Here is a 22,710-nt window from a genome sequence, read left to right on the forward strand (position 1 = left end):
AATCGACCTAAGGATCTACATTAAGGGAAGAAAGGGTCATACAATCAACCCAATTGCCTATTAAGGAAGCAGACCTTCCAGAATTGGACCTTTGTTGTTAGGGTACAGACAATAACTTTCTAATTTATTTCATTTCAGGGTAGGAAACCAGTAAATAATATTAAACAATGTTTTATCCACTTTCATTAGTGGATATTAGAATATAATATAACTGAATGAAAGCAGGTATTATATCAACGTATAATACTATCATAGTATATAAGTTGCATTAAAATTTAGGAATTTGTTCCTCTTTCTGATTGGTGTTAATTGATTTTGGCTCCCAGTAATTCAAAGTTTGTCTATTCTCCAGTTACTAGTCCTTAAAAAAAAAATGCTTACATGCACATAGGGACTTTTTAAGGTACGGTGAGGTGAAATATTTTTAAGTAAGGAAGGCTTTGTAACATTAAAAATCATCTCCTAATTCATTTTTGGTAGATTTAACATATATGAATTATTTAGTTCAAACAAACAATGACAAAATTGGGCTTGTGAGTTCATGTTTTTCTCCTGTTTCAGGCTAAGGCAAGTTATTTTTCACTTCTTAGTTGTAATCCAGTGATTTGTGAGTAGCTAAACATAGATTAAGAAGTTTAATGGTTAAAGTTTAATTATTTTCTAATTTTTCTTTGTCTGTCCTTGATTACTTAAGGATAAAGTTATTTTACAAACATGTACCCTGACAGAAAAGACATCTGAAAATCAAATCAAGCCAATTGATCTTCCGCTTTTGCATCTGCAAAAAATGCCTCAAGAACCAGAAATGAATGAGGAATGTGATAGAGAGGACATATCTGTATGTTCAGGACTTCCTTGTGTACAAAAGCATGAGGAAATGTGGATCAAACGAGGCAAATTAGGGTGGAAAAATAACTTCAAACACATCACAAATAAGTTAAAGTGGAAGTTTGGTGGAACTTTTGAAAAATACAAAATTACTGTTTGTCCTGAGGAAGAGCAACTACATGATAACCCTAAAGAAGGAGCAAACATAAAGGAAATACCTTCTAATTTGACAAATAATATACCTGACTGTGAGGCAAAAGTTGCATTTGGAGTATCTGTCTCTCTAGCATTCCAAGCATTTCCTGAACAAAAAGAACCCAGTCTTGAAAATGTTTTTCCATCTTATTTAACCTCTGGGTCTTGGGGACATGCTTGCCCATCATCTTCACAGCTTTATTTAACTGAAATTAAATTAGACTATGAAAGTGATAAACCAGACACTGAACATGTTTTTAACAAAAATGAGGAGAGTTTTTATAATGATACAGAAAATAAAAAAGTAAGGGACCCAGTAGTTACATTTGAAATGCAAGAAGACCAAGAGTTTGATATGCAAATGTTACAAAATATGAACCAAAATACCACTAATTGGAAATTAGACATTGGATGTATACCTCAGTCTAGTGATCCCAAAAGACTTTTTGATTTATGGCTTGCCCGCTCCAATGAAATGAAACACATGATTCAAATAAAAAGTCGTGATATTTCTGCTGTTACAAATACTTGTAAGAAAACCAAACCAATACAAGACTGGTTCCAGAAGCCATTGCTTGCAGATAATTGCAGTGCTAATAACTCTAAAAGCATGCAACCTGAATTAGAAAATGGGAGTTCTTCTCCACTGAATAGTAACAGAAGATCCAAAGTGTATCTAAATGAAGAATTACAGCAAAATATGCAAAGGCTTAAGAATGAGATAGCCATGTTACAAGTAGAGTTCCTGGCTTTCAGACAACAGAAAATTCAACTTCAAAAAGAGGTAGAGTTTCATTTGCTGCTACTTTGTTCTTTCTCTTTATCAATGATCTGATCCATTCTGATTTTCCACTTAGTAATAAAATGGGGTCAGCTAAATAGGTAATGTGTAGAAATAGATTACTTCTGCCATCTATATAATAGGAAACTATTTTCATGGCTTTTGTTCCTTAATCAACCTAAGTCTCTCTCTGTCAGTCTTTCATATGAACTGGGAACCTAATTTAGCTACATACCGTGTGACTTTCTGAGCCAGAATTTCCACAAAGGAAATTGCTTAAGAAATATAATAAGCTAGGGTTTGGGGGTTTCTTTTTAATCTATTGGGTTTTAAATATAAATTACACTCTATAGTATGGTAAGGAAGCAGTGACTGAAAGAAGGGACATAAACACGTATTCCTGCTAAACTAATCTCTTTATTGTGCTTTAGTGTATGCGATCTTCTCTGCTTTACTCAATCGCTTGGCACTTAGAATTCCAGCATGGCCACTTCAAGATATTTTTAATAACAAATACATGTACTCCCACATATTCTTTAATCACCACTCTCAGATGTTTCTGTTGAGTCAGACCTTTACATTATGTTGTTTAATAAAATGTGGTAAGTTTTGACATGTATGATTTTATCATTTAGGTAGTATAAACCCTCAGCCAAACAAATTCAGTATTTATCTCCAAAGGAGAAAACTGAGTTTTGACGTACAGTGAGGATTTTTTTCCTTCCAGTAATAGATTTTTAAATTTGTTTGTTTGCTCTTTTGTGTATCAGGTGCATTGACTGAGTTTTAAAGATAGACAAAAATCTGTAGATATTCTCCTTTAAAAGAAAAAGAGATGAGCCCTACCCCCAACTGAGGCATTAAATTACTTTGCCAAAGTCACACTTTTAACTTATCTGATTAATCTGATGAATTCATTTGGTAATTTATCAGATTCAGTGTTACAGAATTGTATCATCACTTTTGGAGCCATGAAATGATAGGAAATGCCACTTTAGGGCCTTTGGACAAATCATTGAACCTTTCTTGGTTTTATTCCCATTATTGGTAAATAGTGGGGCTAAAGTAGATAATTGCTTCTGTACCCTTTAGCTATAAAATTTCATGGTTATTGAATGTGAAATTAGGAGGCATTACTCATTTTCCAGACTTCCACACTAACTAACAGTTCATCAATATCACTCTACTCCTGTTTTTTGGTAAACTTTGGTTCATATATTTTAGTGAACACCGTCACTTTTTTGATATTCCCAGGATCCAAATGAAAAAAGAATTGTAAAAGGCAGTGGGGGAAGAATAGCTTCAGTGCAGAAAGAAGGATGTTTCCTTTTTGTTACTGAAGCACCAAGGTGTCCCATCCTCTAAATTTGGCTGTTTAATGCAAAATCCAGGTGGTAAAGACCAAAGAGGACAAATTTTGTGTCTTTGTCTCTTTATTTCTCTGTCTCTGCCATCAGACAGGGAAGAGTGGATGTGAATAGCTGCACCACATTAAGAAAGCCCTTTTTGAAATTTTTAAAATTTTATTTCTTTTCCTCAAACAGAAAGAAGCAGACTTTACACAAATTTCAATGACTTGTAATTAAAAAAATTAAAGTAAGCACAAAACTATTTTTATTGCTTAAAGCCGGGGCAAACTCTGAGTCAAGTAATTAATGACAATGAAAAGGTCTGTATAATGAATAAGGTAATGACAATTATATGTAGTGTCAAACTTTCATTAAAGGTTGAAGAAGCAAAGAAGAAGCACAAAAGTAGTGAAATGGAAGTATCAGAAAACATATATGATGCTGATGATAGTGGATTAATTCAACAGAGAAAGAGCAGAAAAACTAATAACCAACAGTTTCCTACCATGGAGAATGAAGATTCTGACAGGTAAGCCTATGTCAGTATTTAACAATAGATAATTGTTATTTTCCTATAAAACAAGTTCTCATTTGAGCTAATGTTCATGATTAACAAATTTTATATTTTTCTAGGGTTATAGTTATTTCTAATACTCTTGTCCTTTAGCCTTAATACTAGAGTTAATTGGTTAACACACCACCGTATTACAGTATTAGAGTATTCTGGATTTGACTGTATACTTACCTTTACCAGTGTGTTGTATATTTAAATATATTTTATGTTACTAATTAGCGTCCTTTGATTTCAGCTTGAAGACTCCTTTCAGCATTTCTTGTGAGGCAGGTCTAGTGGTGATGACCTCCCTCAGCTTTGCTTTGTTTGGGAAAGCCTTTATCTCTCCTTCATTTCTGAAAGACAGCTTTTCTGGATAGAGTATTCTTGGTTGGCAGGTTTTTTCTTTTAGCACTTTGAATATGTCGTCCTACTCTCTTGAAATCCATTGATAGACTTATGGGGGTTCCCTTATAATTTACAGGCCTCTTTACTTTTGCTGCCTTTAAGACTCTCGCTTTGTCTTTGATTTTTGACAGTTTTGTTATAATGTCTCCTGGCGAGGATTGATTTAAGTTGAGTTTGTTTGGTGACCTATGAGCTTTAGGAACTTGGATATCCAAATCTCTCGCCAGGTTTAGGAAGTTCTCAACCATTTTTTCTTTAAATAAGCTTCTGCCACCTTCTCCCTATCTTCTCTTTCTGGAACTGCAATGATTTATGAATTATTTCCTTTGATGGTATCTGGTAATTTATGTAGGCTTTCTTCCCACTTTTTCATTCTTTTTTTCTTTATTCTCCTCTGATTGGATAATTTCAAAGCTCCTGTCTCTTAACTCACAGATTCTTTCTTCTGTTTGATCCATTCTGCTGTCAGTGCTCTTTATTGCATTTTTCCTTTCATTCATTGTATTCTTCAGCTCCAAAACTTCCATTTGGTTATTTTTTATTATTTCTATCTCTTTGTTGAACGCCTCATCTTGTTTGTGTATTACTTTCCTGATTTTATTGGGTTGTCTTTCTGTGTTTTCTTGTCGCTCACTGAGTTTCCTTAAAACTACTATTTTGAATTCTCTATCAGGTAGATTGCAGATCTCCATGTCTTTGGGATTTGCTAGTGGAAAATTATTGTGATCTTTTGGTAGTGTCATGTTTTCTTGATTTTTTTTATGTTACCTGAAGTTTTGCATTGCTGTCTTTGAATTTGAAGTAGCAGTCACCTCTTCCAGTCTTTAATAACTGCCCTCTCCAATGTATCCCAACTTGCATTTTTTTGTTCCAGTGGTATGCTGGCACTTCTCTGCTGGAAACCTGGATTTCCACAAAGGCTCTCTCGTCTGTGGGTGATTGTCTAAGACAGTGTTTTCCAGGGGTTCCCTGGACGTTGCTAAGAGTGGCTGGAGCCAGTTCATGGGCCATGCAGGGTCCACAGCTGGGCTGTGGTCTGTATGTCTGTTACCACTTGGGTGGGCAGGACTCTTCCCAGGTCCCTTGGTTTATGGTGCTGGATCCTGCAACTGCCACAAAGCCACTTTTGTCTGTGGATAGATGCCAAATTGTTGCTGGTGGTGGAGGGATACTCTGAGGTACCTATTTTTCAGCCCTGATGCTGACATGACCCCAACATGTGGGTGTTTAAAAGTAAATTTCCCCCCCAAGATATTTCCTTGAGTTCTTCTTTCGTGTTTTATGTACCTCATGTTATTTTTAAAAATCATGCAAATTAAACATTATTATATATCAAAACAAAACAAAAAAATATAGTAGAAATCTAATTATTACTCCCATGTCTAAGAGTCATTGCTTTTAGGCAGTGAACTTCAGCTTTTCATTGTAGCACTTGAGGTTCTTCAGAATGTCTTTCCAGACTCATCTCTCTGCTTCCTTCCATGTATTTTGTACTTTTCCTTCCAAGTTTCTCGGAAACACCTAGACTCCATGTGTCTAAACTTTGTGCTCACATTCTAATCACCAAGTAAAATGATTTTCTCCATTTTCTTTTCCTCATGACCTCCTCTGTTTATTTAACCTCTTCTGTAAAGCTTTCCTATGTTCACTTATAACTTTCATGTGTCAACTCTTACATATCACATTGTATCATAATTGTGTATCTGTCTTTGAAGCAAGGATTTGTATTTGCTTGCATATGGTTGGTACTTCATAACTGTTTTGTGAACTAATAAATGACTTATGATGGGTAAGAGTTGGAATTTTACAAAAATTGGTTTTTTATTCTTTATCAGTAGAATTATTAGAAAACATTGGCTTTTTAATGGATTTTTTAAAGTAGCGGTCCTGGCGTGCACATGAAGGAAGTAAAGAAAAAGGAAAATGAAAAATGGACATCAAAAGAATGTGTGATTACACCAGTGTTTGAGAAGGCTGATTCACTGAGTGGTGGTCTGCTACACATGAAGGATGACAGCAGTTTAAGTGGAGTAGATCAGGATGATGGCAGGTAAAATCTACAAATTCTTTTAGGTCAAGAAATATTAGCACTGAATACTTTTTCTGGAAATAGAACAGCATAATATAGTGTACAGGCCATGACAGGAATATTCTCAACTATACCAGATGAACGCTGCTGAAAAGTTAAGATGAGGATGAGTGGCTTTGACCAGAAGTAGTTTCAATAAATATTCCCCATGGAAGCTGGACTGTAGTGAATAAGTATAAACGGCTCCTTAGGGAATATTTACTGGGAAAGGCAATAGAGAACTGGATGGTAACTGAAGAGGAATGTGGAGTTCAAGGGAGTTTCCTTTCTCTTTTTATGTTAAGATGGGAGTTTTTAGAGTATGTTTGTATGCTGTTGGAAATGAGCCAGTAGAGGATGCATTTATTCAGTTTAATCTTGTTTGCATGTCCAATATTAGAAAGCTTATTGATTGTATTACATTATCTTTAAAATATTATAGTAAACTAATCGTACATAATACTTCTATTCACGTATAGTTTTATGGTAAGGGCTTGTTCATTGATTTTGAAGTGTAATATTCTTATATAATTGAATATGCAGATGAGTACTTAAAAGTTATTCTATCATACATAGATTTGTAAAATTATATAATCATAAATTTACAAACATTTAGGCCATACTGAAAAGGATTTAATCATTCCTTGATAATTCTAGATGACAGTATCATCATGAGCGGCTATGGTTTTGTAAGGTACTCTAAAACAGGTTATGTTAACTTCATAGTGGTTTAGATTCCAGGGAAAAGGGTAAGATTTTATTTATATTTGATAGGAAAAAAACTATTAACAATCTATCACAGATTATTACTTTTGGATTATAAAGTTCTAAATTACAAAAGTCATGCTTCCTATACCAAAAGTGTCATTAACACGTATTGTGCACTAAGTATATGTTGAATGTATGAATAAACAGCTGAATGGGTGAATGAATGAATGGGTGAATGAAACCCTCATCAATGGGTTGATGAATTTCTTTACAAAAGCAAATCTTTATTGAAAATAGAATTCCAATATTGCCTGGGTCTAAAGTCTTTTTATTTTTGAAAAATATGTGTAAGATTCAGAAATTATTATTTATAGTTATAACTAGACATGGAATGATAATACAGATTCATTTGCTATCATATTACTTAAAAACACTTAAAAATAAATATTACCTTCTCATCATATTGTGAAACACAAGTGTTGAAGCCAGATTTCCTGGGTTTGAATTCTGGGTCAGCTGCTGATCTGCTGTATGGGCTTGGGCAAGTTACTTAGCCTTTCTGTGCTGCATTTCTTCCTGTGTAAAAAGGACCTAATGTATTACCTCACTCCCAGAATTGTTGTGAGGATTAAAATGCCTTTAAGACATGTAAGGTGCCTATAATAATGCATAGCAATTACATAGTAAGTCCTCAAAAAGCTAATATCATGATTATTAAAAACGGGTTTCTTTCATATAAGGACTTAATACTTTCCAAATAGGTTTTAGTGCCATAAAGTTAGTTTTTATTGAAAATGACGATAACAGAAAACCCTGGTATACTTCTTCCTATCAAATAATGCAAGTAACATTATGTTTTTCCTTTTCCTTTGATTGTCAGCTTAATCTAATTTAATGCTTTGTTAATATTATTATGGTGTATTTTCTTTGTCCTTTAATGTTACTCTTTCTATTTATTGTTTAATCTCTTTTATAGAAAATTAATTACCAATGCAAAGATTTTATGTAAAAAACAATAGGTTTAGGTATTCTTTGGATTTTAAGTATTTAATATTTGCCTGAAAAGAATCGTTTGTTTTTCTAGGGCTACAAAGGAAACATCTAATGAAAAGAACAAGGTAGAGTAAAAAATTAATTATAAAAAATATTATCCTGTAGTAAAAAATTACTTTGTGAAAGGTATAGTGGAAAAATAGAAAATCTTCCTTTGTTGTAGAAACATTTACTTTGAAAAAATAATTTAGAAACACTGTTGATAAAATTATCCCTTTGATAAAAATCTGTTCTTTTAAGAAGTATCTGTGTTTTTGCTTTAATAAAGAGATATTTATCACCTCTGTACACTTAGTATATTTTATAAGTATTTTGGGGACATTGTGAAATAGTATTTTATATTTGTAGGTCAAAGAGCAAATTAATTCTATGGATGACCTTGATGACTTAACTCAGTCATCTGAAACAGCTTTTGAGTATTGCCAGATGCTTTTCTCTAATTATAAGAATTCCATGTTGCTAATAGAACAACTTGGCATGGAGTGTAAAGGTAGGACCATGGTATAAATATGTATATTTATATGTATATTTTTGTGTATACTGTTGTAATACTTGGTAGAATTCACCAGTGTAGCCATTTGGGCCTGGAATTTTCTTTGTGGGAAGGTCTTTAAGTAGGACTTTAGTTTCTTTTTTAGATGTAGGGCTATTTAGTTTATTTGTTCTTTCTTTTTTTTTTTTTTTTTTTTTTTTTTTTTCTGTACGCAGGCCTCTCACTGCTGTGGCCTCTCCCGTTGCGGAGCATAGGCTCCGACGCGCAGGCTCAGCGGCCATGTCTCATGGGCCCAGCCGCTCCATGGCATGTGGGATCTTCCTGGACCCGGGCACGAACCCGTGTCCCCTGCATCGGCAGGTGGACTCTCAACCCTTGCCCCACCAGGGAAGCCCTATTTGTTCTTTCTTGATTGAGCTTTGGTATTTTCCCTCTTTCAAGGAATTTACCCACTTCATCTGAGTTGTCAAATTTATTTACATAATGTTCATAATATTACTCTGTCAGTCTTTTAATATCTATAGAATCTGTAGTAATTTCTCATTACTCATTTCTGTGAAATTGGTAATTTGTGCCTTCTCTCTCTTTTTTTTTTTTTTCATTATCAGCCTGGCTAGAGGTTTATCACTTTTATTCATCTTCTGAACATAGTTGGTTTCACGGGTTTTTTAAAAAATTATTTATTTATTTTAGGCTGTGTTGGGTCTCAATTGCTGTGCTCAGGCTTTCTCTAGTTGCGGCAAGCGGGGGCTACTCTTCGTTCAGTGTGCGGGCTTCTCATTGCTGTGGCTTCTCTTGTGGTGGAGCATGGGTTCTAGGTACATGGGCTTCAGTAGTTGTGGCACGTGGGCTCAGTAGTTGTGGCTTGCGGATGGTAAAATGCAGGCTCAGTAGTTTTGGCACACAGGCTTAGTTGCTCTGCGGTATGTGGCATCTTCCTGGACCAGGGATCAAACCTGTGTCCCTTGCATTGGCAGGTGGATTCTTAACCATTGTGCCACCAGGGGAGTCCCTCATTGATTTTTCCATGTCTTTTTTGTTTTGTTTGTTTTGTTTTTTCTCATTGATTTTTTCTTTGATGTTTTTTATTTCCTTTCTTCTGCTTGCTTTGGGTTTACTTTGCTCTTTTTTTAAAAATATTTATTTATTTATTTTATTTTTGGCTGCGTTAGGTCTTAGTTGCAGCATGTGGGATCTTTTGTTGCAGCGCGTGGGCTTCTCTCTCTAGTTGTGGCGTGTGGGCTCAGTATTTGTGACACTCCAAATGGGGTGTGGGCTCCAGCGTGTGTGGGCTCTGTAGTTGCGTCATGCCGGCTCTCTAGTTGTGGCTTGCGTGTTCAGTCGTTGCAGTGGGCGGGCTTAGTTGCCCCATGGCATGTGGGGTTTTAGTCCCACGACCAGGGATCGAACCCGTGTCCCCTGGATTGGAAGGCAGATCCTTAACCACTGAACCATCAGGGAAGTCCCCTAATTTGCTCTTTTTCTGGATTTTTATGTTGGAAGCCAAGGTCATTGATTTGAGACCTTCTTTTCTAATATAGACATCCAGTGCTATAAATTTTCATGCAAGTAAGCAGCATTCCACAAATTGTAATATATTATGTTTTCATTTTTATTCAGTTCAAAATACTTTGTAATTCCTCTTTTCATTACCTCTTTAATCCAAGGATTATTTAGATGTGTGTTATTTAGTTTTCAAATATTGGAGTATTTTCCAGAAATATTTTTGTTCTTGATTTCCAGTTTGATTGCTTTGTGGTCAGAGAACATACTTTGTATGACTTAAATCCTTTTGACTTACTCCTTTATTTTATAACCCAGAATATAGTCTTCTTTTGGTAAGTGTTCCATGGCTACTTGAAAAGAATGGTGGTGTTCAAGTCTACAGTATCCTTGATGATTTTCTGCCTGCTCTTTCTATCACTTATTCATTGAGGGGTATTGAAATCTCAGACTGTAATTGTGGATTTGTCTATTTTTCTTTGCAGTTCTCTCAAGTTTTGCTTCATATATTTTGAAGTTACTAGGCACATAAACGTTTAGGGTTGTTGTGCTTCTTATTAATTGACACTCCTCATTATGAAATGACCTTGTTTATTGCTGATAATGTTTTTTGCTCTGAAGTCTACTTTGTTTGGTATTAATATAGCCAGTCTAGCTTAGCTTTGTTTTGTCACATGTTAGTGTAGTATATCTTATTTCTAACCTTATTACAAATTTATGTCTGTATGTTTAAAGTGCATTTCTTATAGGTGGCATACAGTTGGGTCTTGCTTTTTGATCCAGTCTGACAATCTGCTTTTTCTTAAAAATTAATTAATTAATTAATTTATTTATTTTTGGCTGTGTTGGGTCTTCATTGCTGCGCACAGGCTTTCTCTAGTTACGGCGAGTGGAGGCTACTCTTCGTTGTGGTGCACAGGCTTCTCATTGCGGTGGCTTCTCTTGCTGTGGAGCACAGGCTGTAGGCCCATGGGCTTCAGTAATTGTGGCATGTGGGCTCAGTCATTGTGGCGCATGGGTTTAGTTGTTCCATGACGTGTGGGAGGACCAGGGCTCAAACCTGAGTCTCCTGCATTGGCAGGTGGATTCCTGACCACTGTGCCACCAGTGAAGTCCCTGACAATCTGCTTTTTAATTGAGGTTTTCAGACCATTTTCACTTAATGTGATTATTGATACAGTAGGTATGAATCTGTCATTATGCTGTTTGATTTCTGTTTATCCCATCTGTTCTTTGTTCCCCTTTTCTTTTTCTGCCATCTTTTAGATTAATCAAGTAATTTTTATGATGTAGTTTTATTTCTTTTTTGTTTTTTTGGTTTATTAACTGTAACTCTTTTGTTCACTATTTTAGTGGTTGCTTTAGGGTTTACGGTATTTTACTTAGGGTTATCACAGTCCACCTTCAAGTAATATTGTACCACATCATATATAGGATAGGAATATTACAAAATAGTTTACTTCCACTTCTTCTCTCCTTGCCAGATCCTCCTGGATCTGTGGGATTGTAGTTTTCATTAAGTTTAGAAAGTTGTTGGCCATTCTTTTCTTCAAATATTTTTTTTTTTCTGTTTCTTTCCTCCACCTCTTTGGGGAATTGTATATTTAGCCACTTGAATTCCTGGTCAGGGAATTAAGGTCCCGCATGGTGTGCGGCATGGCCAAAAAAAAAAAAAAAAAAGGTATTTGTTCAACGTATGGATGAGTGAAGGTGAAAATGCACAGTGCTTTATACATAAAAATTACTCATATATTTTATTTCTATCTTTGTTTTCTTCCTAATGCAGATTCTGTTAGCTTATTGAAAATTCGGGATGCAGTTCTTTCATATGAAAGATTAATAGATCTTAAAAAAGATCACTGTGAACTACTTACAGGACAAAATAAAAAAATGGAAAGTAAGGTTACTGGGCTACAAAAGGAGCTATCAGAAACAAAAGAAATGAAATCACAGTTAGAGCATCAAAAAGTGGAGTGGGAACAAGAGCTCTGCAGCTTGAGGTATTGAACATCTTGGTTTTCAAGAAATATTTGAACTGTTTTTATTTACTGTAATACTACAGATGTGTATTTACTTTAATATTACGGGAAGTTTTATAATTGCTGACTTACCTGCTGGGATTTTACAGGGGAGAAAACGTCATTAGTATTGTGGAGTGTGAAATTCTTGGAAATAATACAGCAAGTTCTTAACAGTGGATACTTCTACTAATAATTTAATGTATATATTTCCAAATCATCATTTTCATGGCCATACAGAAGTCCTCCATATGAAGCCTCATTTTTTTGTAATCTCTCTTTTTTTTAATTTTATTTTTTTATACAGCAGGTTCTTATTAGTTATCCATTTTATACATATTAGTGTATACATGTCAATCCCAAGCTCCAAGTTCATCCCACCCCCCTGCTTTCCCCCCTTGGTGTCTATACGTTTGTTCTCTACATCTGTGTCTCTATTTCTGCCTTGCAAACCAGTTCACCTGTACCATTTTTCTAGATTCCACATATATGCATTAATATACGATATTTGTTTTTCTCTTTCTGACTTACTTCACTCTGTATGACAGTCCCTAGATCCAACCACGTCTCAACAAATGACCCAATTTCGTTCCTTTTTATGGCTGAGTAATATTCCATTGTATATATGTGCCACATCTTCTTTATCCATTCGTCTGTTGATGGGCATTTACATTGCTTCCATGACCTGGCTATTGTAAATAGTGCTGCAATGAACATTGGGGTGCTTGTGTCTTTTTGAATTATGGTCATTATTTGTTTAGCAAATTGAATGTCAGTTATTTTTCATTTTTCTGCACTATATTTAATGCTACAAGGAATGTCTCTTCTATAAATTCATTTCTACATTTCTGATTATTTATTTGGAATAAATTCTTTAATATTGTGTTATTTGGTTAAAGTATGAGAACTTTTTAAAAAGGTCTTTGATCCATGTTTCTAAATTGTTCTCCAGAAAGTTTATATTTCTTTACACTCCCACCCACAGAAGTATGAAATGGGCATTTTTCTCAAGACAAAATTTTTAAAAACATTTATGTAGTTTTATTCTTAACATATGCATGGATGAAATAAAAGGTAAAAATGGAAGGTGATTACTGAGTAGTTTATTCAATATCTCTTTCATACAGAGATAAAATTAGTTCACAGGTTTGTGCTGAAAGCACAAAATACTCTCTATTTAATTAATTAATATGGATCCTGCCTTACGGAATTTAAAATTATTTATTAAATGGATAATAATCAACAAGTTGAAAATGTTGCAAAAGAAGAAACATAAAAAGTTTGGGGCAACAGATATTAGACTCCCTAGCCTAGTCTTGGATTACAGTGTCTGAAGATATATGTTCTGTAAAAGGCATCTGCAGATTTTATCTGGCACTGTAAGTCATTTAGGGGTACCTGTAGTATTTTATGAAGTTGAAATTTTATTTCTAGTGAACTTATAAACTTGTTTCTAAACAACAGCTTCTCTTTTTAACTAGTAACTAAATAATCTGTCCTAAAGGAGGAGTAATTATGACAGTGTGGAAAACAGGGTAATTTTCGGCCTAACTTCACTGAATAATTTCAAAATTTCTTTCCTACACTATTCACCAGAGTTACTCTTGACTAAAACTTACTTAAGTGGCAGAATGTTTTTTCATTGCTACCTTTCAAGTATATATATCTTTATGAAGAGATTGAAGTGAGGAATTAAAAATATGAGACCTAGAAAGGAAAAAAAAACTGGAGAACAGAAATTTCATTAGGATACTAAATCAGCGGGTGAAGAGCCAGATCATAAAATGAACTTTTTATTTTCCAACAAAACACATTTTAAGGTAAGCATATTTAACTGCAGATTCACCCTAAAACAAGAAAAAAAGAAGAGAAGAAATGCTGACAGGTTATATGAAAAAATTAGGGAGCAGTTAAGAAGAAAAGAAGAGCAATACAGTAAAGAAGTTGAAATGAAACAACAACTTGAACTCACTCTCAGAGCACTAGACATGGAACTGAGGACTGTGAGAAATAATCTGAATCAGGTAAGTTAATCTTTGGTGAAAATTTCAAATTTCCAACAGTATTTCCCCAGTATTATTTGTAATATCTCTTTGATTTAATATATATTATTTAGGTTTAAAACAAATAAAAAGTGTTACCTCATCCTAAATATGAACTATGACATTTATAGCTTAAATTATTAATTTCTTGCCATTTTTAGCTTCTAATACATGCTCTGTGTATGTTTTCTGAATGGAGGAATGGAAGGTAAATTGAGCTTAATGATTAACATAATGATTGGCATTTTTGGTCCATTCAAAAGTAATATTCTTAATTCCAATCCATGTGTTAATTTTGGCTTTTCTATGTTAAAATACAGGATAAATTGCCTTGAGACTGTGATGGAACTAGTTAAATGCTTTGTAAAAAGATTTTCTTTCACAATACTATATCTCCCTGTATTTTTGCTCTGTGATAAGTTTAGCAGTCATTTAAATTAAAATCTTAAGTTATTCATGTGGGATAAATATCCTTGTGTTTATTTTAAAAGGCTACTTCCTTTTAACAGTTTTTTTTTTAATTCTGCTCTTAAGCTTTTGACTTTTTTTTTAATGTTATGAGACCAAAAACCTCATGAAATGGGTCTCCAGGTTGTAGAAGAGCGAGATGACGCTCAGAGGCAGCTTTCTCAAGAGCAGAATGCCAGAATTTTACAAGATGGAATCCTGACCAGTCACCTTGCCAAACAAAAGGAGATAGAAATGACTAATAAGGAAATGAATTCTGAGATATTTTCTTTAATCATTTTCAAATATTTGTGTGTATGTATCTGTATATGTATATATTTTAAAAACCAATACTATACATCACAGACAGTGTAGAGGATATTTAAAACCTATTTAAGTATATTTGGGGGGGGTGACGTTTCTCGTCCATTGGATATTTAATATTTTTAATTCAAACATAATTGAATTATATTTGATTAAATTTAATTCAAGTAGTATTTTTAATTTAAATCCATTTGTCTGCAACAGTCAAGCAGTGACATACAATAGCCTCATCCAAGGAGCAGCTTTTAATATTTTCCATAGGAACTGATGAACTTTTCATAATCTGAAAACTATTGCTACCCTCTAGAAAGGTCTGCACCCTGATGGCGGTTTAGGCAGGGAAGACCATGTGTGCTCCAACATCGAAAACACTACCCGACCAAATCCCAGCACTGAATACGTTCTTGCCCTCTGCTTTGGAGTGAACATGTCAATCACTATGCACCTCATCATTTTCAGTGCCTAAATCAGAGTCTGTTCTTGGCTTCACTGTCATTTCTTTAACCAGTACCCCATCAATGACATTTTCACATCACTTACAATTTTTCAGTATCGTAAAAGCTGCAACATTAGTTGTAAAAACTTTTTTTTTTTTTTTTTTTTTTTTTTGCGGTACGTGGGCCTCTCACTGTTGTAGCCTCTCCCATTGCGGAGCACAGGCTCCGGACGCGCAGGCTCAGTGGCCATGGCTCACGGGCCCAGCCACTCTGCGGCATGTGCAATCTTCCCGAACCAGGGCACGAACCCATGTCCCCTGCATCGGCAGGTGGACTCTAAACCACTGCGCCACCAGGGAAGCCCGTAAAAACATTTTTGAGCACTTAAAAAAATATATATTTCCTTAGAATAATCTTTAAAAATTACCAAAAAAAAAAAAGAGAAAACCCCAAAACAAACAAACAAAACAACATTATGGTTTTTGGCAGTGATTTCACTTCCTTGATAGATTAATAGAGAGGTTAGTTTATCCCTTCCACTGATGGTAAGGGGGAAAGGTATAGCCAGTTCAGAGACGGTCTTTTGGATGTCATTCTTGTACTTGTGAGAAAATTAACACTTTGCTCCATGTAGTGTCCTATTTCAGTACAAGGAACTTTTGAAAATAGTGATAGATATGCCATAATATTTATTTAGTGATAATTTATTGATAAGTATTTTATTTTTAGTGAAACAGTTCATTGTATTTCCCCCTACCTTACTATTTTAAGCATTATGAAGAGAGAATAAAAGTTATTGCAGCAGCGAATAATCTCACGGTTTTCTAAGATCTCTATAAATTTTACCTTATTTACCACTAGTGTATGCACCATAGTGAAATATAAGGCTCATTTCATATTTATGTGTTTGTACTAGAGAACTAGCTGTGGTTTGGTGTAAGAGGACTCATAGTAAAGTCAGAAGACCTGGAGAAAAGCCTGCAGCTTGCTTGTATTTTTGACTTCCTCATTTCCAGGACTGTCATAGCTAAATGAGTTAATTGATGTTTGTAGAAGTGCTTAGTACAGTTATCAGTAGATGTAATTTTTGTAACTGACTATAAAAATATTAGAAATGTAGAATATTTATGGAATAGTCTCAGGACTATATAAATAGTAGAAACATAGAATATTTATGGAATATTCTCAGGAAAAAAATTTTTTAGGAAATTTAATCTGTTGAAATATATACAGAGCTAAGGCTTTTACTATGGGGTAGCTGTATAGGTTAGATAGCAGATGTAATTATTTTTAAGCTAGCAGGTGGTATTTTATTTAATTTTTTATTGATGTATTGTTTATTTACAATACTGTGTTAGTCTCAGGTATACAGCACAGTGATTCATTTATATATATATATATATATATATATATATATATATATATATATATATATATATATACACATATATATACCTTTATAGATTCTTTTTCCAAATATTGAGTGTAGTTCCCTGTGCTACACAGTAGGTCATTGTGGGTTATCTGTTTTTTATATAGTAGTGTGTATATATTAATCCCAACCTCCTAATGAATCCCTCCCCCTCTTTCCCCTTCAGTAACCATAAGTTTGTTTTCTACGTCTGTGAGTCTCTTTCTGTTTTGTAAATAAGTTTATTTGTATCATTTTTTTAGATTCCATGTATAAGCAATATCATATGATATTTGTCTTTCTGTCTGGCTTACTTCGCTTAGTATCATAGTCTCTAGGTCCATCCGTGTTGCTGCAAATGGCATTATTTCATTCTTTTTTATAGCTGAGTAGTATTCCACTGTATAAATATATCACATCAGATGCAATTTTTAAGTGTAGTCAGATTTATTAATCTTTTATTTTAAGCCTTCTGGGTTTGTTATAATTTAGAGAAAGGCCTTTCCAATTCTGAGCTTCTTAAGAATTCTCCTGTGGTTTGTTTTTTACTTTCATGGATTCATTGTCTTCAATTAAATTTTTGAACTTTTGAAGATTTCTGCTTGTAAGAAGTCTGAGGTTTGTATCCAACCTTATTTTTTCCAGTTGGATATCCACTTATTGCAGCCTTTTCATTGTATCAACATATAGGTTAGTCTTTCAGAGGAAATCATGAAATGTCAATTTATTGAGTACCAGCTAAAAATCTCCTTTATTTCACTTAGGTGTCCGATAGCCCTGAAAAAGAAAAAGATCTGTTACATAAAAACCACATGTTGCAGGATGAAGTTGCCATGCTAAGACTGGAAATCGACACAATAAAATGTCAGAACCAGGAAAAGGAAAAGAAATATGTTGAGGACATTGAAATTGTAAAAGAAAAGAATGATGATCTTCAAAACACAATAAAACTGAATGAGGAAACATTAACAAAGACAATATTCCAATATACTGGACAGCTTAATGTTCTGACAGCTGAGAATACAATGCTAGACTCTAAGCTGGAGAATGAAAAACAAAGCAAAGAAAGACTGGAAACAGAAGTGGAATCCTACCGTTCTAGACTGGCTGCTACCATACATGATCACCATCAAAGTCAGACATCAAAAAGAGACCTGGAACTTGCCTTCCAGAGAGCAAGAGATGAGTGGTTACGCTTGCAGGACAAAATGAATTTTGATGTGTCTAACCTGAAAGATAACAATGAGATGGTTTCCCAGCAACTTTCTAAAGCTGAAAGTAAATTCAGTAGCCTAAAAACCAAGTTCCATCACACGAGGGATGCTCTCAGAGAAAAGACTTTGGTGTTAGAACGTGTACAGAGAGACCTAAGCCAAGCACAGTGTCAAAAGAAGGAACTTGAACACATGTATCAAAGCGAACAAGGCAAAGTGAATAAATACATTGGAAAGCAGGAATCCTTAGAAGAGAGATTATCTCAACTCCAGAGTGAAAACATATTGCTCAGACAGCAACTGGATGATGCGCAAAACAAAGCCGACAGTAGAGAGAAGACAGTAATTAACATCCAAGACCAGTTTCAGGAGATTGTGAAAAAACTTCAAGCTGAAAGTGAAAAACAAGGTCTGATGCTGGAGGAAAGGAACAAGGAGTTAATCAATGAATGTAATCATTTAAAAGAGAGAATGTATCAGTATGAAAATGAGAAAACAGAAAGAGAAGTAAGTATCCAAGAAGAGAAATAATTCTCAGACTTCCTGAAAGAAAATTCAAAGTGATTTTGATTATGGCTAAATGTTGAATCTAGTTGAATAGAAATAATATATAGACTATAAATCTATAGACTGTAAATCAGCCTAAAAGCATACCTTGTATCCAGCAAATAAAGAATTAGACCTGAGAGGTGCTTTACTTTGAGTAGAGACATTGTGTCACCTATGAAATTTTAAGAGATTAAGTTATAAATTGTTAATGGGTATAGACAGGTATTAGTAATTTACTCTTCTACTGCTAAGCTAATAATTTTAATCTTTTTGTCACCACATTTTAGTATCATGAGGAAGCAGATAAATGAAACGCTCAGATCTAAAATGAATTATTTTGAAATTAAGGTTCAGTTGTGTGTATTACCTTGACAGTCAATTCCAGATTTCCCAAATGAACTGATGTGTCGATGCCATATCTCATAGTACTTTTCCTTCAGTAGCTTGTCATAACTTTTTAGTTGGTATAATTTTATTTTTATTCATGTCAATTTGAATTAATTTGGGAAATAGTTCAGCCTCAAACCATGTATTCTTATGACCTCTCAACTCTTTATAGGCATCTACTTTTCATTAAATCATAATTTGGGATTAAAGTAGTGAGCTTTAGCAAAACTATACTTGATTTAATCTTCCCACTTCTATTTATAATTTACTTGGAACATTTTTACAAATAATTTGCTCATAATTCTCATTTCAAGGCTCAGTTACTATCATTTGGATATAAATCTGTCCAATACAAAGAGAATTGTAGCTCTCTGTGACTTATTAATTTGGCACTGGACTCCCATTTTCAGACTAGTGAGGGGTGGCAGATTCATGAGTAGCAGGAATAGGGTGTGGAACAGGGTCATAGAGGCTGCTATCGGGAGGCAGAGGGAGGCCCTGAAGGTCTCATTTTAATTCTAGGAATTAAAATGGGAATGACCTCATTTTAATTCTGAGATAGGAATCTATTGAGCACTGGATTGAATATGTGAGGATCTCTGAAGTTAATGGAAGCCTCCAGTAGAGAAGAGGGAAGATGTTCCCACCACTCGTCCCACCTACACACCCATTTCTTTCTGAGACTTGAGGAGGTCCTCAAGCTCAGCAAATTGATCGGGAAGGGCGGGGAGTGGATAGTGGGACTGAATCCATTGTCTAAGTAACTTAATAGCGATAAGGCCGGAGGGTAACACCTTCTGTGTCTTAAACCAAATTCAGTGAGCAGGAAGGTGCACATACAAGAAGAAGGAGACAAATTGATGTCTCTGGTGATAGTTTTCAAAGTACATAGGTTGGAGTTATCTATTATTAACATAATAATAAGGTAATTTATAAAATCAGTGACAGAGTATCTTATTAGGCACTTGTGAGACAACTTCAACAAGAACTGGCTGATACCCTAAAAAAGCAATCTATGTCAGAGGCTTCACTGGAGGCCACGTCACGTTATCATACTAATTTAGAAGATGAGGCACAGGATTTAAAGAAAAAATTACGTCAAGTCACAAGTCAGGTATGTATGAAATTTAACATGTCAATACTTAATGTATAGGATAAAGTGTTATAGGACACTAATTTTCATGGACGGCTTTCTTTTGTATTTTCGTTACAAGTACATTTATTACAATTTTGTTTTCTTTATAATGCACTTGTTTCTTAAACTCTGACTTTCATCCTGCCGTTTGCATTATATATTTTTTCTTACAATATTTACCCTTAGGAAAGTTGAGAATTGTGCGTGATTCCTCACAGAAGTTGAGAGACTTTTTTTTTCTATTAAACAGTATTTTTTAGTGATATCTCTACTACCATGATGAAGCAAGCCAGATAAAATCAGAGGATAATGTTTAATGGAATGTTCCATAAAATTGTCATTTTTCATCTTCACTTTCGTGAATGGATATAGTATCTGTGTATATTTATTTCATGGATTTCAGAAAACTTGTGCAGAAAGGTCATTATACAAACCAGTTGAAGTTAGGCACTGCCTTCATTTTCTTTTCATTTTAGATATATTTTAAAAGCGTAGAGATACTCAGATCGTGTATAGTATGTACACCCAAAATAGAATATTAAGAAAATTATCTAGATCCTGCCATTGTATTTTTAAGAAAACTATTGAGATAATTCACATATCATATAATTCACCCATTTAAAATGTGTAGTTCAATCTCTCCGTGTATATTCAGAGAGTCGTGCACTTGGCATCAATTATAGAGCATCTCCATCACCCCCAAAGGAAAACTCTGCATCCCTTAGCCATCACCCATGGCCCCCATCTCCCTCAGCCCCAGCAACCACCAGTCTAATCTCTGCCTCTGTAGATGTGCCTATTCTGGGTATTTCATATAAATGGAATCACACAGTATGTGGTCCTTTGTGATTAGCTTTTCTCATTTGACGTAGCATTTTCGAGGTTCATCCATGTTATAGCGCATATCAGTACTTCCATTTCTGTTTATTGTCGAACAGCACGTTATGTGGCTAAGCCGTTCATCCATTCATCAGTTGATGGGCCTTTGGGTTATTTCCACCTTTGGGCTGTTAATAATGCTGCTGTGAACAGTCATTTACAAGTTACTGTGTGGACATAATTTTTATCTCCCTGCTGTTGGGTTTTATCCTCTGAGTTAATTGGCTGATTTCATCTTTTCTTGGCCTTTACTCATGCTGTCCTTTCTGTCTTTACAGTTTCTTTTCCTCCTGCCTAATCCTCCATTTATTCAGACCTGGCCCCCAGTCTTCTCCATGAAGCTCTCTCTCTGACTGTCCTAGCTCTCATTGACCCTGTCATCGAGTCTGTGAAGAAGAGTTTAGCCCTTAATTTTACACTGTTTTAATTTTTTTCATGAGAGAGAATCTCGTCTAAGTATAAATTTGTCTAACAGGGAATATTTATTGATATGCACGGCACCTGTCTTGCATAAATTGAAAATATTTTAGCTTAACAGTTGCTAGGATACAATTAAGTACTTTATACCATACCAATAAATTTTTCTTGGAGATATTGATATAATCTTTTATTAAAATGTATTTTAAGCAATTAAATATACAATTAAAAGCTCTTAATCTAATGGAGGAGAGTTGTTCAATTAAATGCTCTTTTTTTTTTTTCCCCTCACTCTGGAAAAAAAAATCTAAATTTGCCTTCCTTCATTATGCAGCCAGAACTGGGGATTTTCACATTGATAGCACTTCACCAACTGTAAAGCTCTGTGGATAGCTTCTCCAATATCCATACCACATAACCTTAATTTTCTCATCCGAATACTTTCTAGACATAACCAGTTGCTGGGAGTGAATTGATTCAGAACTTTGATTTAGCAGTAGGGTGATATTTCCAAGCCAGTGACTTAACCCTTCCTCTGATGGTCATGTAAGTTATGTACCACTCAATCCAGGAGGTGCTATTTGCATATTAGTCCATGATCACTGCCCACTGAGCAGTACAGAGAGGAAGTAAGTTATAGATTATTGTAAGTGGAAAAAAGGACTAGTGGAATCAGTGAAAGTTTTTGAAGTACTGGGCACATACATTCTGGTCCTCATGCTCCCTGTTACTGCCAATTTCAATGGTATGGAGAATGATTTCAGTGTGACTTGTACAGGAGACCACTTCTGTTGCCATGCCATCTGCCTAAAATATCAAATTGTTTAGAACGTAAAATACAGCAATAGTAATAATTCTGATTGTAAACACTTAGCATTTACTATGTGCCACGTACTTTTCTACATAAGTTATGTATACCCCCCCAATTTAATCTTCCCGACATCCCAGTGAGGTCAGTGCTATTATTATCTTCATTTTACGGCTGGAGAAACTGAGACACAGAAAATTTAAGTAGTTTGCTCAAGGACATACAGCAAATAACTGGTGGATTTGGGACTCAGACCCACGCTTTCTGGCTCCTGTGTAGATACTACCTCTCACACTAGTCCCTGAAGCATCTGGTTGTCACCAACAGTAGTGTGTAGTGTGAACGTTCATAATCACTGGAAGAGCTGTGGTCATTCACATATGTGGATATTTAAAATTATAGTTGGTATAGAGCGTGGAGTAAAAAATAGAAATGTCTTTCCCCATTTGGCCAATTTATAAATTTGTGTATTTATTTGATAAAATATAATTTAAAGCATGAATGATGTTGTGGTTTAGTACGAGAGGTCAGTAACTTGTAAAGGGCCAGATAGTAAATATTTTAGGCTTTGTGGTTCACAAGGTGTCTGTTGTAGCAACTCAACTCTGCTGTTGCAGCAGGAAAGTAGCCATAAACAATATGCAGATGAAAGACATAAAAACAGATGATGGCGGATTTGCTAGATTATCAGTAATTTAAAAAA

The 22,710-nt window shown here is 34.7% G+C and overlaps 1 protein-coding gene across 15 annotated transcripts in view; it reads left to right on the forward strand.

Moving 5' to 3' along the window:
* Window positions 1–22,710, forward strand: part of LOC308611572 (ankyrin repeat domain-containing protein 26-like) — a 105,143-nt gene that overhangs the window by 66,642 nt on the left and 15,791 nt on the right. For 13 of the 15 annotated variants that reach the window (XR_014014965.1, XR_014014966.1, XR_014014967.1 and 10 more), the window contains 9 exons: window positions 695–1,807; window positions 3,531–3,682; window positions 5,994–6,164; window positions 7,975–8,008; window positions 8,292–8,433; window positions 11,726–11,939; window positions 13,798–13,981; window positions 17,383–18,339; window positions 19,730–19,882. Coding sequence is in view for 12 of the 15 variants with exons in the window: in XM_081260297.1 (XP_081116423.1) it covers window positions 695–1,807; window positions 3,531–3,682; window positions 5,994–6,164; window positions 7,975–8,008; window positions 8,292–8,433; window positions 11,726–11,939; window positions 13,798–13,981; window positions 17,383–18,339; window positions 19,730–19,882 (3,120 nt within the window). In the remaining 3 variants the exon portion in view is untranslated. The remainder of the gene's footprint in view (window positions 1–694; window positions 1,808–3,530; window positions 3,683–5,993; window positions 6,165–7,974; window positions 8,009–8,291; window positions 8,434–11,725; window positions 11,940–13,797; window positions 13,982–17,382; window positions 18,340–19,729; window positions 19,883–22,710) is intronic. The other 2 variants (XM_081260295.1, XM_081260294.1) reach the window with 2 other exon arrangements.

The sequence above is a fragment of the Mesoplodon bidens genome (assembly GCF_964165515.1).
Source record: "Mesoplodon bidens genome assembly, contig: HAP1_SCAFFOLD_879, whole genome shotgun sequence".
Taxonomy (NCBI): Eukaryota; Metazoa; Chordata; class Mammalia; order Artiodactyla; family Ziphiidae; genus Mesoplodon; species Mesoplodon bidens.